Source organism: Odocoileus virginianus, chromosome 23 (assembly GCF_023699985.2).
Source record: "Odocoileus virginianus isolate 20LAN1187 ecotype Illinois chromosome 23, Ovbor_1.2, whole genome shotgun sequence".
Classification (NCBI taxonomy): Eukaryota; Metazoa; Chordata; class Mammalia; order Artiodactyla; family Cervidae; genus Odocoileus; species Odocoileus virginianus.
In genome coordinates this window covers 18297514-18313852 of record NC_069696.1, presented here as the reverse complement: position 1 = coordinate 18313852, position 16339 = coordinate 18297514, and the positions used below count along the sequence as shown (strand labels likewise).

Below are 16339 nucleotides of genomic sequence, written 5' to 3'. Positions count from 1 at the left end.
GTTTGTATGTTTGTATGTATATGGGTGTTTGAGGTTCTGCTTTATGTACTGTTCTGTACTTTGATTTTACTCTCTTTACATGTCATGATCTTCTCTCGTTGTTGGTTGTTTACTTTGATCATAATGGTGGTAGTTTAGTCACTAAGCCATGCCTGACTCTTGCAATCCTATGGACTGTAGTCCACCAGGCTCCTCTGTCCATGAGATTTCCCAGGCAAGAATACTGGAGTGGGTTGCCATTTCCTTCTCCAGGGATTGTCCCAGCCCAGGAATCGAACATGGGTCTCCTGCATCACAGATAGATTCTTTACTGACTGAGCTACGAGGGCACTTTGTCAGGAAAGTACATCTTTTATGTAGTGGAATTTTGTTGTTGAGGGGAGGGTGAGCTAACTGCTGCATGAATAAAGATGATAAGTTTGTATTAGTATCACGAACCCCCTGCCTACAGCAGTCTGGCTTACAAAGGTCTTGTGGTGCATATTTGATACACCTTCTGACAAGGAGAGCTCCTTGAAAATGTTTTTCTTTATTTTAATGTGAAGCTCCTTTAAATGATTTCCTTGTTGTATAGCTGTATTCAAATGCATCTTGTTTAATATGTCTTTGATGTTTCTACTACATTCTGTGCTATAAAGCCAAGATTCTCTTACTAGATACTACACATTTGTGGAGCTGGAGAATTGTATTAAATTAGCATTAAGAGTAATCTTTCTTGTTTAGTTTAGTCACTCAGTTGTGTCCGACTCTTTGTGACCCTGTGGACTGCAGCACGCCAGGCTTCCCTGTCCATCACCAACTCCCGGAGCTTGCTCAGACTCATGTTCATAGAGTCGGTGATGCCATCCAGCCATCTTATCTTCTGTTGTCCCCTTGTCCTGTTGCTTTCAATCTTTCCCAGCATTAGGGTCTTTTCCAATGAGTCAGTTCTTCACATCGCGTGGCCAAAGTATTGGAGTTTCAGCTTCAGCATCAGTCCTTCCAGTGACTGTTCAGGGTTGATTTCCTTTAGGATGGACTGGTTGGATCTCCCTGCAGTCCAAGGGCCTCTCAAGAGTCTTCTCCAACACCACAGTTGGAAGCATCAATTCTTTAGTGCTCAGCTTTTTTTTTTTTTTTTTTTTTTTTCAGCTTTCTTTATAGTCCAACTCTCACATCCATACATGACTACTAGAAAAACCATAGCTTTGACTAGATGGATGTACGACAAAGTAATGTCTCTGCTTTTTAACATGCTGTCTAGGTTGGTCATAGCTTTTCTTCCAAGGAGCAAGTGTCTTTTAATTTCATGGTTGCAGTCACCATCTGCAATGATTTTGGAGCCCAAGAAAATAAAATCTGTCACTGTTTCCATTGTTTCCCCATCTGTTTGCCATGAAGTGATGGGACTGGGTGCCATGATCTTTCTTATTACAGTGTTTCTTTCATTTCTTTGCCATATAATGCACTAATATAGGAACCACAGCTTCTTCCTTTGTAGTTTTAAAGAAGGAACTATACTAAACTTTTTGTGTAGAAACTTTATATATATATGTCTTATATACATATATATTTTATATATGTGTGTCTTATATATCTGTGTATATATATCTTCTTGTGTGTATATCTTTTTTTTTTAATGCTTAAGTTAGAAGTTCAAGTGGCTAAAAATGCTTCATTTCTAAAAGATATAACATAGTTCTGAATAAAGACTGAACACCTGCCACATCTTTTCCTGGCATTTGCCCCATTCAGCATTACCCTGATCAACATATTCATTGGCCTCAAGCCCTGACATAGAGAACTAGTCTCCCAGGCATCCATGTAGCCATCACTCACCCCCTCACGGTCTTTACTCAACCATCGGAGCAAGGCCTTCTCTGACTACTCTGTTTAAACTTTAACTGCACCCCCCACTCTCCTTCCTTCCCTACTTGATTTTTTCTCCATAGCATTGATCACCATCTTTCATATGATGTTTTGTTGTTGTTGTTGTTTATGCATTTCTCATAATTAAATTAGAAGCTCCAGGAGGATAAGAGTTTTTGCCTCATTCATTTTTCCTGCATTTCCACACCAGTGCCTGGCACCTATTAGTTGCCCGGTAACCATTTGTGAATTGACTGAATGAGTTGCAGTAGGCCTGACACATGCTCAGGAAAACCAGGATGTACTCATTATTCCTTATCTGATGTTCTGAGTCTCCTTTCCTGGCTGCAGCCCACCTTTATTGCAAATATCCTTCCAAAATGAGTTCTCCATAGCTCTCAGATTAAATCAGCCTCTGGGGGCTTCCCTGGTGGCTCAGTGGTAAAGCATCTGCCTGCTAGTGCTAGGGCCATGGGTTCTATCCCTGGTCCGGGAGGATCCCACATGCCTCAGGGCAGCTAAGCCCCTGGGCCACAACTATTGAGCCTGTGCTCTAGAGCCCAGGAGCTGCAACTGCTGAGTCCTGCAACTCTAGAGCTTGTGCTCTGCAAAAGCAGAAGCCACCACAATGAGAGGCCAGCACACCGCAACTGGAGAGTAGCCTCCACTCACTGCAACTAGAGAGAAGCCCGAGAGCAGCAATGAAGACCCAGCACAGCCAAAAATAAATAAACAATAAAGCAGCCTCTGGCCACATTTCTCTTGCCCAGCCAGGCCATCCCGGCATCCTTCATTCTCACTCCCTCAGGACCATCACTTTCAGTGGAGGAGAGTCCTCGTTTTCAGGCAGGGCCCCGGCAGGAAGCATTAAATGCAGAGGGTGAATGAGGGAGCCCTGTGGCAGGAGTGTGTCTGGGACGGATACCTGGCATGGCCGCAGGAGAGAGGAGGGGAGCTCAGGTGGGTCAGGGAGTGGGGAGGCTGGTGGAACAGGTGATCGTCAACAGGAGGCTTCCGTTGAGCCAGTGCCAAGAGCACAGTGGTCTTGATCAGTAGGACCACTCTCACAGATCTGGAGTCTGCCTGGGGGTGGCCTGCATCTGAAGCACAGGCCTTGGATTTAGTCTTGGCAGGATGGCTATTCTTCCAGCCTTTATCTGTGGATCCTTGTTGTTCAGTTGCTCAGTCATGTTCAGCTTTCTGCGACCTCATGGACTGCAGCACACCAGGCTTCTCTGTCGTCCCCTGTCTCCTGGGGTTTGCTCAAACTCATGTCCATTGAGTCGGTGATGCCTGTAAATGTCCTTGAGATGCGGGTAGACAGCCTGAGCCTCTCCAAGCATGGGTTCTTCCTTCTGCGCCGGGAATTGCTGCAAGGTGGTTGGATTTTACAGTGCTGACAAGTGTGGTCTCCATGCCTAGTTCTGTCTAGACAGTGATTCAGGCGACCTCTAACCCGTTACAGCCACCGCTAGTCAGGTTGCGACCTCTGCCTTGGGGTAAGAAAATATGGTCAAGGCAGGAATAGGTGACTGAAAGACACATTAAGCTCATACTGCCTTCTTGGCTTTGCTGAGCACAGTTTTTTGGTTTGTTTTTGTTTCCCTGTTGAATATATTTTACTAAATACTGGACCTCAGAATTTCTGTCAGGGTTAATCCACAGCACATGAGGCAGAGTAGCTTTAACCAATGTAGAACTAAGGTGGTTGGAGTCCAAGATGGTTTTGCTTCCAGACACCATGGGCTGCTCCCCTTTTGAGTTTTTTCACTTTTTTCTTTTTTTTTAATGAGGGATGGGATGGCATGGGAGGTAGGAGGGAGGCTCCAGAGGGAGGGGACATATGTATGCCTATGGCTGATTCATGTTGATGTTTGGAGAAGCCAACAATATTGTAAAGCAATTATCTTCCTATTAAAAATAAACAAATTTTAAAGAAAGGTCTGTGTGAGGACTTTCCTGGCAGTTTGTTGGCTAAGACTCCGAGCTTCCAATGTGGGGGGCCGGAGTTCAATCCCTGGTTAGGGAACTAGATCCTCCATGCTGCAAGAACCCACATACCACAACGAAGACCCAGTGCAGCCAAATGAATAAATATGTAAAAATATTTTTTTTTTTAAAAGAGGAAGGTGAAATTCTTTTAAAAAGATTCTATTTGTAGACCGCTGCTGAAAGCCTATTTGGTATATCTTGTTGCCAATTTCTTTAGTTTTATTGGAGGGGAAAAAAAATTAAGACCAGTTTGTAGTTTAATAACAGTAAACTTCTGACCTGATTTTATCCTTTCCATAAATTCTCTGAGAATCTGAACTTGAGCACAAGTCCACTGGGCAAGGCTCAGTCTGGGGTTTGCTATACACACTTGGACCCCTGTGTTCCATTTGAAAAGTTTTATTCCTGTTGACTTCTTGAAGAGATTTAGGATAAGATGAGCTTTTTGGTGTTGCAACAATCAAATACTGTCTTATCATCTTTTATTTTATTCATTTTTTAAAGAGGTTTTCCTTCTTAGTGATGTATTTTCCTTTTTAAAAATATTATTTGACTGCATCCGGTCTTAGTTGGGCACATGGGATCTTTGATCTTCACGCGGGATCTTTCAGCTGTGGCATGTGGGATCCAGTTCCCTGACCAGGGATCAAACTCGAGCCCCCTGCATTGGGAGCACAGAGTCTTAGCCACTGGACCACCAGAGAAGTCCCATGTGGCATCTTTTAAATCCTCAGTCGCTTAGTGCTTAGTTGCTCAGTCTTGTCCAACTCTTTGCAGCCCTTTGGACTGTAGCCCGCCAGGCTCCTCCGTCCATAGTATTTCCCAGGCAAGAATACTGGAGTGGGTTGCCATTTCCTTCTCCAGGGGATCTTCCCGACCCAGGGATCTAATTAGTGTCTCCAGAGTCTCTTCATTGCAGGTGGATTCTTTACCTGCTGAACCATCAGGGAAGCCCTTTTAAATCCTACTTGATGGCAAAGATTTTGAGAGCAAACCTGTCGCAGATACGTTCCTGATCTCAGAGTGTTGACATTCTTCAGAAAGAGCGGCAAACGCAATACTGTTGGTTTCTGCCAGACCTCAACATGAATTAGCCTTAGGTATACATATGTCCCCTCCCTCCTGAATGTCCCTCCCATCTCCCACCCCTCATAAAATTTTGCTTAGAGCTGTAGCACAGGGTGAAGACTTGCCCAGGATCCTCTAGCTGCGAGTAAACGAGGTTGTCAGCTATTGTTACCCCTCCCTCCACACCCCCTTGGCAGCCTCAGCCTCTCCTTAGTCACCTGGGATCACAGGAAATCAGACGTGCCCGTAAAGGTGCCGTCAGAGAGCTCCAACTGGCTGCGGTACAACATAAAAGGTGTATTTTATCCTCAGTTCACCTCCGTTATTTGTTTCAGTTACATCCTCGTGTCAGGGCCACTTTGACCAGACCTCTTCCTGGTAAGGAAAAGGGTCTTTTTCTATCTGGGACTACAGACTTTAGTCATTGTATCTGGAATGACTGTTTTCTTCCTGGTGGACCAGTTGGCTGCAGGCTGCCTTCAGCTTCAGTGATTTGGGCTTTTGGCTGCTGCCGCTTCTGCTGCTAAGTCACTTAAGTCGTGTCCGACTCTGTGCGACCCCATAGACGGCAGCCCACCAGGCTCCTCTGTCCCTGGGATTCTCCAGGCAAGGACACTGGAGTGGATTGCCATTTCCTTCTCCAGGGGTTTGCTGGAGGGAAGCAAAGATAAGAGATTTCTAACTCAGCTTTCGCATGTTTGCCATCTTCTCCCACCCTCGTGCCTGGATCTGCTAACCCAGATACTGCTTTGTCCCCAGAGGACATTGTACCATTGAGAGAAGCCAGTGCAGCTCCAAGGCTCGGCCCATTGTCAGCGTCCGTTTGCTCCCTTTCTCGGGTTTCCAGCTTCTGTGCTGCCCGGGCTCCCGCATGGACCAGACGCGTCACTGTCTCAGTGCAGCTTCGTTGCGGGAATGGATTCTTAGAAAATAGGGTGACCCAGGAGTAGGAGCCCTGGGGAGGGCGGGAGTCGGGCTGTCTCAGCAGAGGACCTGGCATGGCTGTGAACTGTGTCCCCTGCCAGTCAGGACGTGATTCAGAAACTCCCTGAGTAGGTGCTTTGCAAACAGACGTTAGTTGATCAACGAGGACAAATGCTCTGCTCTGATTTCTTCAGTTGTAGTAGAGATGACTTTTGTGCTTGACTGCCATTTAGGCTGGACTAAAAGCAATACTTTGCTGTAATGAAGATGAGAAACGGAGAAACCGCGTTTTACATGGAGCTGATTTGTAAGATGTGAGGGTGGACAAGGTGGTTCCTCAGGTGCCTTCTAACTCCTTGTGTCTCTGGCTCTTAAAAGAAGGGGCACAGCCTGGCTGAAGCTGGACGAAAGGAGGATGGAGTTTCTGTCTTTATCTGCTGAGGGATGTCTTTCAGATTCCAGCTGCAAGGCAGCTTTGTTCACCATGGGCATCTTTGCAGCATTCTCCCTCCTTCCTCCTATGTGATGATGGGTTGCTTTCTGACTTACTCACTTGAGATAACTGAGATAATTTCATCCTCAAAACAAACTCCGTGGGGTGACAGAGCCCATGTTATATATCAATATTTTGTATATGAGGAGAATGTGATTGAGAGGTTAGTATGATTTGTCCAAAGTTAAGGGCAAGGCCACTCCTCTCTCTATCCCACCTCTTCCTGTTTCTCCAGGCTTCAGTTCCTATTGGGTTGGCCAAAAAGTTTGTCAATCTTTTTAAGAAAAACCCAATCTTTTATGGAAAAACCCGAACGAACCTTCTGGCCAACCCAATAATTTGTAAGTCTGAGATTGGGAAGCAGGACTCAGTGATGATTGAGGAGTGATCAGTGCTCTTGGGACCCTTCATCATGTCCTACTCTTTGCAACCGTGTGGACTGTAGCCTGCCAGGCTCCTTGTCCATGGAATTCTCCAGGCAAGAATACTGGAGTGGGTTACCATTTCTTCTTCCAGGGGATCTTTGCAACCTAGGGATTGAACCCATGTCTGTTAAGTCTCCAGCATTGGCAGGTGGATTCCTTACCATTAGCCCCACCTGGGAAGCTGAGGGGTTCTATTATCAGTTAATCAAATATGAATTATTCAGTATCTTAAGTCATTTTCGGAACAGAATTTTACTTACTTGTAACAGTGCTAATTGAATACCTTATGTGCACAGCACTGTGGAGGTGAGAAATAGAATACAAAACATCTGCTCTCAGATAGTTTATCCTCCAGCAGTTGAATGCCAACAGTGGATATCTCATTTAAAGTAGCAGAGCATTTCCTATAAGCAGAGATGGACTGGGGAGATAGGAACATGAGAATAGTGAAGGTCAGGGTGAGATCTAAGCGGTGGGCACAAAACTCCAATTAGTGTTAATAGGAAAAGGTCTGTCTTAGGAATTTAGGAAGGGTAGGAAGATAGTGAAGGTCAGGGAAGCCTGGCATACTGCAGTCCATGGGCTCACAGAGTCGGACACGACTGAGTCACTGAGCAATGCCTAAAGGATGGGAAGTGTCAAGGCCACTATTTAGAGCCCTGTCTGCCTGGGTTGTTAGGTTTAGAGTCCACAGTGAAGGTGTGAAGTTTCCTGAGACTGGGAGTCCATGAAACTCTTAAAAACGAGGTACAAGAAAAGTGGGAGGGCACCGGGCCAGGGTCTTAGCTGTGGGTCTGCCGGGAGAGGAGTGAGAACATCACAGACCCCCAGCAACAAGTTCGGCACTTGGTGTGACAAGCATGTCGGTCATTCTGTCCCCCGTCTTCCTTAAAAGGTGCCTGAGATTTACAGAACCTCCCGGGTTACTGCCTCTTCTCCCAGAGGGCAGTTTAAAGGAATCTTCACAGCACACACACACACCCATTATCAGAAAAGACTTTTTGTCCTGATAGCCTGATCCCTGGCTGCTCTTCTTTGTGCTGTTTTCAAGAAATAAGCAAATAAAATGAAGGAAACCCATCTGGAATAAAGATACCCGAAGTGGCTTTTTATAGCTCTTTTTAATTTCGTACCATAAGTCCATCAGTTCTGGGCCCCCAGGTGGTTATAATTCATGACTATGTCTTCTTTTGTCATCTCTTGAGTTTTTATATTTTGAGGTGAAAGTGAATGTTTGTTGGTATGTTTTCTGAAGCCATACCTACTTGTCCTTTGTTTGTGTGTTCACATGAAACAGTGCATCAAGTATGGAATTAGATTAATGGAGTAAATATTATGAATCATACAGTCCCTCTAATCCGCTGCTCTTTCTTTCTCTGACCTCCGTGTTTTGTTTTCCGTCTGTCATTCTCTCTCGGTATAGGCTTTTCAGCCCCGTGGCAAGCTGTTGGAGCGAGAGAACAGAGGTAAAGAATGATGTAATGCACTGGCCGCCCCAAAGCATCTTTTGTTGGAATGGTTATTCCAGTCATCTCTTTATGAATCAAATGTGAGGGGCTGCTCTGTGGACGCAGGCCTTTGCGAGAACACATCAACGGGAAAGAGAAAGACACATTCACTTGGAGGGCTCTCGCCGAAAATGGGTTTAACTCTGCTCTTGCCAGTCACCACCAGCCTGACCTCATACACTTCAGTACAATGGAGTGGCTGAGCCTTTGAGCACACCACCATTACATCATCGTGGCAAATTAAAGGAAGAGGTGGGAAAAGAGGACTTATTGTTGTCATGGCCCATGAGATGATTGGAACTCAAATTGTTACTGAGAGGCTGGTGGCTCTGCTGGAAAGTGGAACGGAAAAAGTGCTGCTAATTGATAGCCGGCCATTTGTGGAATACAATACGTCCCACATTTTGGAAGCCATTAATATCAACTGCTCCAAGCTTATGAAGCGCAGGTTGCAGCAGGACAAAGTGTTAATTACGGAGCTCATCCAGCACTCGGCCAAACATAAGGTACATGCTTGCTGGTTTTTTTTTTTCCTCTTGAAAATAAATGGACATATTGAATGGGGAACTATTTTAAATGAAGCCCCCTTTTTAAGGGGAGAAAGTAATTTGGGGAAGTTTTGGTTGCTTTTTTTAAACTTTGGTACCTTATGATATCTTGAAATAATTCACTAATTCTAAATAGTGTCCCTGCTCAGAATTTTTCTGAACTGTACACAAAGGTATAACCTGTTTTAATTTGATCACGTGCTATGTTTTCCTGTTAATGCTAAAAAATTATTTTATTAATTCAGTCATCAATAAGTTATGTTTAATACAATATTTTATTAATACTCAATTAGTAATTATGTATAAATATAATATTACACATGTGTTATTAATAATTAATACCTGAGCAATTTAGCACACACAGCACATTGTTTTTTGTTGTTTACAAACATAATGAAAGGGAGTCATTGTTTTCAAGTGCCCTGGGAAAAGAAGTGGAAACTAATTATTTTAGAAGTACTTTTCTTTTGTGGGAAGGTAATGATCAAAAGTTAAGGATCTTCAAGGCAAGTTTTCCTTAGGATACCAAAATTTCATGTTTGTGGTTGGTAAGGTAATTTCTTTTGTTCAGGAATAAAAATGAGTTCATGCTTTAGTTTTACTAAACACTGGTATGTTACTATGTAGAAATCACTTTTAAGTGTTTTTTCAGCTCAAAAATCACTATGTTTATGTTGCATACTATTGTGTTGTGCATGCTTTTCATACCCTTTTTATAGTGTTATGGATTTAAAACTAAGGAGTTGTGAGTACAGTTACACAGAAACAGCATCAAGTTTGCCATATAAAAGTTGATTTTCACAAGCATTTAAACCATTTGTATGCCTGATTTATCCAGTACATTGACCAGGTCTCATTTTTATTCAAATATTTTTTAATGTATTTAAAAAACTTTTTTTAATTGGAGGATAATTGCTTTACAATGTTGTGTTTCTGCCATACACCAACATGAATCAGCTATAGTATACCTATATCCCCTCCCTCTGATATTCAGATTATGAATAAAAACAGGAAGTAGTTCACTTGCCCCAGCAGCAGCGGTTTGGAGACTGAGTTCCTCGCCTTCCTTCCTCACAGCCTCACGTTTACGTTGTAGGTCGACCTTGACTGCAGTCAGAAGGTTGTGGTTTACGATCAGAGCTCCCAGGATGTGGCCTCTCTGGCTTCAGACTGTTTTCTCACTGTCCTCCTGGGGAAACTGGAGAAGAGCTTCAGCTCTGTGCACCTGCTCGCAGGTGAGTCTGGGGTAGGAGTGGGCGGACTCAGGAGCTCATGAATCCTGCAAGCGGGCAGGATTCCACCGCGAACTCAAAGCACTGCCCTTGATGGGTGAAGCTTTAAGGTCATATTAAATGATTTATTTGTAGCTTTTGACTGATGAGACTGTTCTACCTAACTTGAATACGACTGTTCTTCCCTATTGACCAGTGTATTTTTTATTTCACTCAAATGCCTCTTCATTTGGTATTTATTAGCCAGAAAGCCACATAGATCTGTATGCCCGTACAGATGGCTCAAACCCAGCTATTTCTATCTGGGACTTTTCCTTTCACCTGCAATCTGTGAACACAGCGTAATCTGCATCTCAGCTCTCACCCCAAGGCAAGAACCCGGCCAGTGCTCAATGTGAACCCTGGTTAAACTGGACTCTTGGTGATAAGATCGCCTGTCCTGGACATTTTGTACAACAAGATAGGAAGAGAATGTGCGTAGAATATTTCTTCTAATAATTAGGGGGAATATTTTTAAACTAACTTACGTATTTTTGCATGGTTTGTTTTCACAACTAAGTCTCAACTTGCAAATGCTAGGCAACCAGATGACTTTATAAAGTGCATGGTAAATGCTGTTTTATATCTACCCTCAAGGAGGGTGGTGTGGGAGTTCTGTCTCATTGAATTCCAAAGCCGACTGTTCATCCTTGGCTTCCCCTGGTTGGCAGATGGTCCCAAAGCCCTTCCACTCACATGGCCTCCCAGAGCGGGCAATACAGTTTGACAGTGCATGGTAACCTCTGCCACAAAGCTGCTATGTGTCCAGCGGGTTCTTCCACAATGATCGGCAAGCGTACCTTCAAAAATCTGACCCAAGGAAAACAAAATATTGACGGAAATGATCACTTTCACACCTTTTGTCTTTTGTTGCAAGGAGGTTCTGTTGACCTTGATGCTGTTGGCAATTATGTGTTATACGTACAGGTATTTCAGTTGTCAGAGGAATCATCAGTTACTGGTGTGTCATCACTTTTAAACTCTCTGAAGTCTTAAATAAGATTTCCGTGTCTCCAGTTCTCTCACCAGCTTTTGCTGCTGTTCTTAAGAACAAGCGTAGTTTACCTGTCACTTTCAGGTCATCTGTTGCCACGTGTTTCCTCTATGCTGTGATTCTTTCCTTAAGTGAAGCCAGTTTGTCTCAGGATGTAGCTCTCAGAACTCTGTAATGGAGAATTCATAGCACTATGAATGGTAGGCGTGCTCTTTTACTGGGAGTCTAACTGTTAAATCTGACAACTGTTACTTGTCGTTCAGTCACTAAGTCATGTCCAACTCTGCAACCCCCAGGAACTGCAGCACACCAGGCTTCCGGGTCCTTCATTATCTCCCAGAGTTTTCACAAACTCATATCCATTGAGTCAGTGATGCCATGCAACCATCTCATCCTCTGTCATCCCCTTCTCCTCCTGCCTTCAATCTTTCCCAGCATCAGGGTCTTTGCCAGTGAGTCGGCTCTTCACATCAAGTGGCCAAATTATTGGAGCTTCAGCTTCAGCATCAGTCCTTCCAGTGACTATTCAGGGTTGATTTCCTTTAGGATTGACTGGTTTGATCGCCTTGCTGTCCAAGGGCCTCTCAAGAGTGTTCTCTAGCACTATAGTTGGAAAGCATCAGTTCTTCAGCGCTCAGCCTATGTACTGTTACTAGAGTTCCACTGACCTCAGTTGCTGAGTTTAAGACTGCAGTTCATGCTTCTTGGGGCCACAGTGTGGGACTTTACCTCAGAATCATATCATCAGTACCAAGGTTTTTCTTAAACAGGGCACACATGGAAAGTGATTACCCCACCTGGCTCTTGTTTCAGATGTTCTTCCCTGCGGGCCTCTGACCTGACAACTTGGCTGGGAGATGCTCCTGGAGGAATGAGCTCATGTCGAGTTTTAGTTACTCAAGTAACTTCCTCCCCTTTCTCCAGGAACATGCCCTTATTACCTGGAAGGTTCTTATGAACCACGTTCTTACCAGCTTTGGGAGGGGCATTCGTTGGAAAGCAAAGAAGTAAAAGGACTCATTCTGATCATCTAGATCAGCCCTAGGGGCCTGTGGGCTGGTGCTGGGTCAGAACCCTCAGCGTCTCCACTTTGCACAGGAGATGTGTCCTAGGCCTAAATGGAGGCTCACTGAGGCAGCTCCAGGAACCACACATGGGTAGCTCTGTCTCACCATCCACATCCTAGAATCCGGTATTTCTCTTAGCTTCAGAGGTGGCTTCAAGGCCTAAATGGCCTTGTCTGGAAGTTTCTGAGCAGCCAGATTTCTTAGGACACCTCAGAGAGGCTTCTGGATGATTAAAGGCCTCCCCAGCCATCCACAAGCCTCTGGCCAATTGGACACTTGGAGTAGACAGAAGAATGTAGTTAGTGGAAGAGTGCTGGGGAAGGCCGGACTCTCAGTTCTTGGCTCATTTTTTTTTTTTTTTTTTTTTGCCAAGGTCCAGATGGTCAGAGGGACATCCCAGGGATACGGGGTAGAAGGACACATCGACACGTGCTTCTTAAATAATTTTGTTTGGAGGGGAGATAACTGACAAGCACACTAGCACCCCACAGGTGCTGCGGGAAATGACAGGGTCACTGGAGACAGTTTTCACTACAAACTGCCCCTTGATGCTTTCAGCAGTTAGATATGCTTGTTGGCTCCATGGCGACTTGATCATGGAAAGACCAAGTGGCTTCTTGTAGTAATCTCTCCATCACGTTAGAGCTTTTAGCTATTCTGAGATTGTTGAGGAAGAAAGTTTCAGACACGTGAGATGGCTTTTTATAGTCATTATATATGAGGAGAGGAGTTGTGGCCATTCACAATTGCTCCATCCTCCTTTTTGGGGCCACCTTACCCAGAGAGTCATGGCTCTGGAGAAAGGGAACAAGAGGACCTCTCCAAGGAGCTGGTAGAAGTAGTATCTTAACAAGCTCTTTCCCTCAAGCAAGAGGAGACCCAGACTTACCTATGGGACCTAGTTACGTGGACATTAACAGTGAGGGCTTCCTGACAGTGGAAGCTGTATTGCAGCTCTGGGCTTAATTTTTCCGTATGGAACAGAGGTCTGGCCCTGGGATGGGCTAGCTGGGTAAACTTTAGCTTCTCTGCCAGGGAAAGGGGTTCTGTTAAGCCACTTTGACAGCTGATTAGCAGTAAGACTTTCCAGTCTGAAACTTTGACCTGATTCTGCAATGAACTCAGCCTGTGTTGACTACATCTGTGGGCCTGCTTGGCCAGGGACCTTGACCCTGGCCTGATCAACTTTCCCTCTTTTTAAGCCCAGCCAGTGTTCTAAACCAAGTGATTAATATTTGATAGACATCCACCACATGCACATCTTTGATTATTACCTTAAAACCTTATTTAAACCTATGTTGTCACATATCTTTTTCATTTGTTGGCCTAACTCCCCTACTGGATTCTCTTTTTCAAGCTAAGGACATTGTCCTTATTAATCTTGTGTTCCCTACAGGCCAAGCACTTTTTCAGTTTTCAATAAATATCTGATATATAAATTAGCTCACAGCTTACAGGTAGGTTTAGACTGTATTTCATATGACTTATTTTTTTAGTTTAGAATAAGTGATTATGTTAAACAATGATGAAACTAATCAGAAAGTGTAGCAAGAGCTTGAAGTATTTTGAAATAAATGATGTGCAAGTTGTCTTTGTTCAGGTAAAGCAAAAACATAGTTTCCCTGGTGGCCCAGTAGTTAAGGATCCACCTGCCAACACAGGGAACACAGGTCTGATCCCTTATCCGGGAAGATCCCACTTGCCACGGGGCAGCTAAGCCCACACGCCGCAGCTATTGAGCCTGTGCTCTAGAGTCCACGTGCATCAGCTGCTGGAGTCTCTGCACCCTGGAACCGTGCTCCACGACGGAAGAAGCCACAGCAATGAGAAGCCCGCACACCACACCTGGAGAGTAGCCCCCACTCTCTGCAATTAGAGAAAGCCCGCGTGCGGCAACAGAGACTCAGTGCAGCCAAATAATAATTAATAAATAAGTCTTTTAAAATATACAGCTGTTATGGGAAAAGTATCTTAATACAAAAATGTTTCCATCTATTGAAGTAGATTTCAGCATGATTTTAAGATCTAATAAAAACCCTGGTACAATTAAGCAGTGCTTAAATACTGAACTTTGGTAAGGAACTGACAGCTCTAGAAAACCTAACGCCACTCATAGGAAGAGACACGGCCTTGAATCCATATGAACTGAGACTGGTTGAAGTAAATTTTTATATTAAGTAAATTCATTATTTAGCCACTAGTAAGTTTCCCAATGGGCTTCTCTAGTGGCTTAGTGGTAGAGAATCCACCTGCCAATGCAGGAGACATGGGTTCAATCCCTGGGTCGGGAAGATCCCCTGGAGAAGGAATAGCAACCCACTCCAGTGCTCTTGCCTGGGAAATCCATGGACAGAGGAGCCTGGCTGGCTACAGCCCATGAGGTCGAAAAAGAGTCGGACACAACTTAGCGACTAAACAACAACAAAGTCTTCCAGTAACGAAGCCGGATTAAACTATAGCATTGTTTCACTCCTCAGAGGATTAAAGCATTTTACTGTGAATTGTAGCCTCATCCTAGCCAAAAAGAATGAACTTGGATCCCTTTGGAAAGTTCTCCCTCATCAATGATGGATATAAACAGTTGCCAATATTGACTTATTGATCAACATTTTTGGTCTTGTTAACTTCCAAGAAACTCTCTAAAAGCTAATCTTGTTTCTTGGCCTTTAATTATTCATCATATTACTTAATTCTACTTGCCTTTGTCTATTATATTTCTAAGAGTGCCAGATTGAAAATAAATATATTAGGGAAAAAAAGAAAAGCCTCTGAATTTGAACTTTTTTGTGTATGCTAACATAATGGAGAATAAATGGGTTAATTTACTAGAAATAAAGGTCAAGCTACAGATAAAAATGCTCTTCTGTTATTTTCTTCTCTTTCTTCACTGTTGTAACTCTGGGTAAAAGCAAAAGGGACCCACGGCAGTTGGTTAATTCTCTAGCACTCATTTCTTTTTTTCCCCCCAAACTTTAAACTTTTAATTTTTGAATTGGGGTATAACTGATTAACAATGTTGTGGTAGTCTCAGGTGAACAGTGAAGGGACTCAGCTATACATATGCATGTATCCATTCTTCCCCAATGGAGACGGGCTTGGCAACCCACTCCAGTACTCTTGCATGGAGAACTCCATGGACAGAGGAGCCTGTACAGTCCATGGGGTCGCAAAGAGTCAGACACGACTGAGCGACACACACACACCCATCTCCCCTAAACCCCCTCCCATCGATGCTGCCACATGACGTTGAGCAGAGGTCCATGCAGCCCTCATTTCTGTCCTGCGATGAGGCACAGCATTAGTCCTGAAGCAAAAAACCCTGAATCACTGACCTCAGCCCTTTCATTTATAAATGAGGAATGACTCTCCCTGGGCTTCTCAGGTGGTGCTAGAAGTAAAGAATCTGCCTGCCAGTGCAGGAGATGCGAGTTCGATCCCTAAGTCAGGAAGACCCCCTGGAGAAGGGAATGGCAACCCACTCCAGTATTCTTGCCTAGAGAACCCCATGGACAGAGGAGCCTGGTGGGCTGCAGTCCACTGGTTTGCAAAAGAGCCGGACACAACTGCGCGACTGGCACCACTACTGACTCTCTGCAGCTCTCCGCAGGCGCGGTGTGCCCAGCTTTCTGGGATTCCTTGAGAAGGCCTGGCTGAGAGTCAGGGGTGCCCACTTCAGGTCAGGTCTGTGCCTGCTTTTCATGGTACCCTCTCCCAGCCTCTTTGTGGACTTCAGAGTCAAATTCTCACTTCACATTGTATGGAAGAAGCAACATATAAAAATATACTGGATATAACATTTTTAAGCATTAATTTTTTTCAGTCGGGAGGAAATCATCAAATAAAAGTCTGTTCTGTTCTGAGCTGAATTACGACTCTGTGTAATGACAAGATACTCACCGTTGGGGTCGGTGTCAGGTGCAGTGCTAAGAGTTCTTAGAAACATTTCGTCTCTGAACGCAGCTGAGGTCTTAGATGAATGTCTGCTAAAGGCCAAGTATGTATTTCTTTGTTCTGATTCAGAGTTGCTAGTGTAGTTAGAGTTGGGAGTGAATAAAAATGTGCTTGACTCTTCACTCACTTCCAGTTTAACAGGGACCTCGACTCCGTCAGCAGTTCTGTGTACAAAACGTGCAGCTTTCTACTGCCATACCACTCCGAACGTGCCCGATCTCATCTGATTCGGGAAGCTAAGCAGGGTCAA

At 44.3% G+C, this 16339-nt stretch overlaps 1 protein-coding gene across 5 annotated transcripts in view; it reads left to right on the top strand.

Annotated features, from left to right (window-relative positions):
- The window catches only part of DUSP16 (dual specificity phosphatase 16), a 90362-nt gene that overhangs the window by 30285 nt on the left and 43738 nt on the right, over positions 1–16339 (top strand). For all 5 annotated transcript variants that reach the window (XM_070453636.1, XM_070453638.1, XM_070453637.1 and 2 more), the window contains 2 exons: positions 8174–8764; positions 9903–10041. In XM_070453636.1, coding sequence (XP_070309737.1) covers positions 8537–8764; positions 9903–10041 — 367 coding nt within the window. In that variant the 5' untranslated portion in view covers positions 8174–8536. The remainder of the gene's footprint in view (positions 1–8173; positions 8765–9902; positions 10042–16339) is intronic.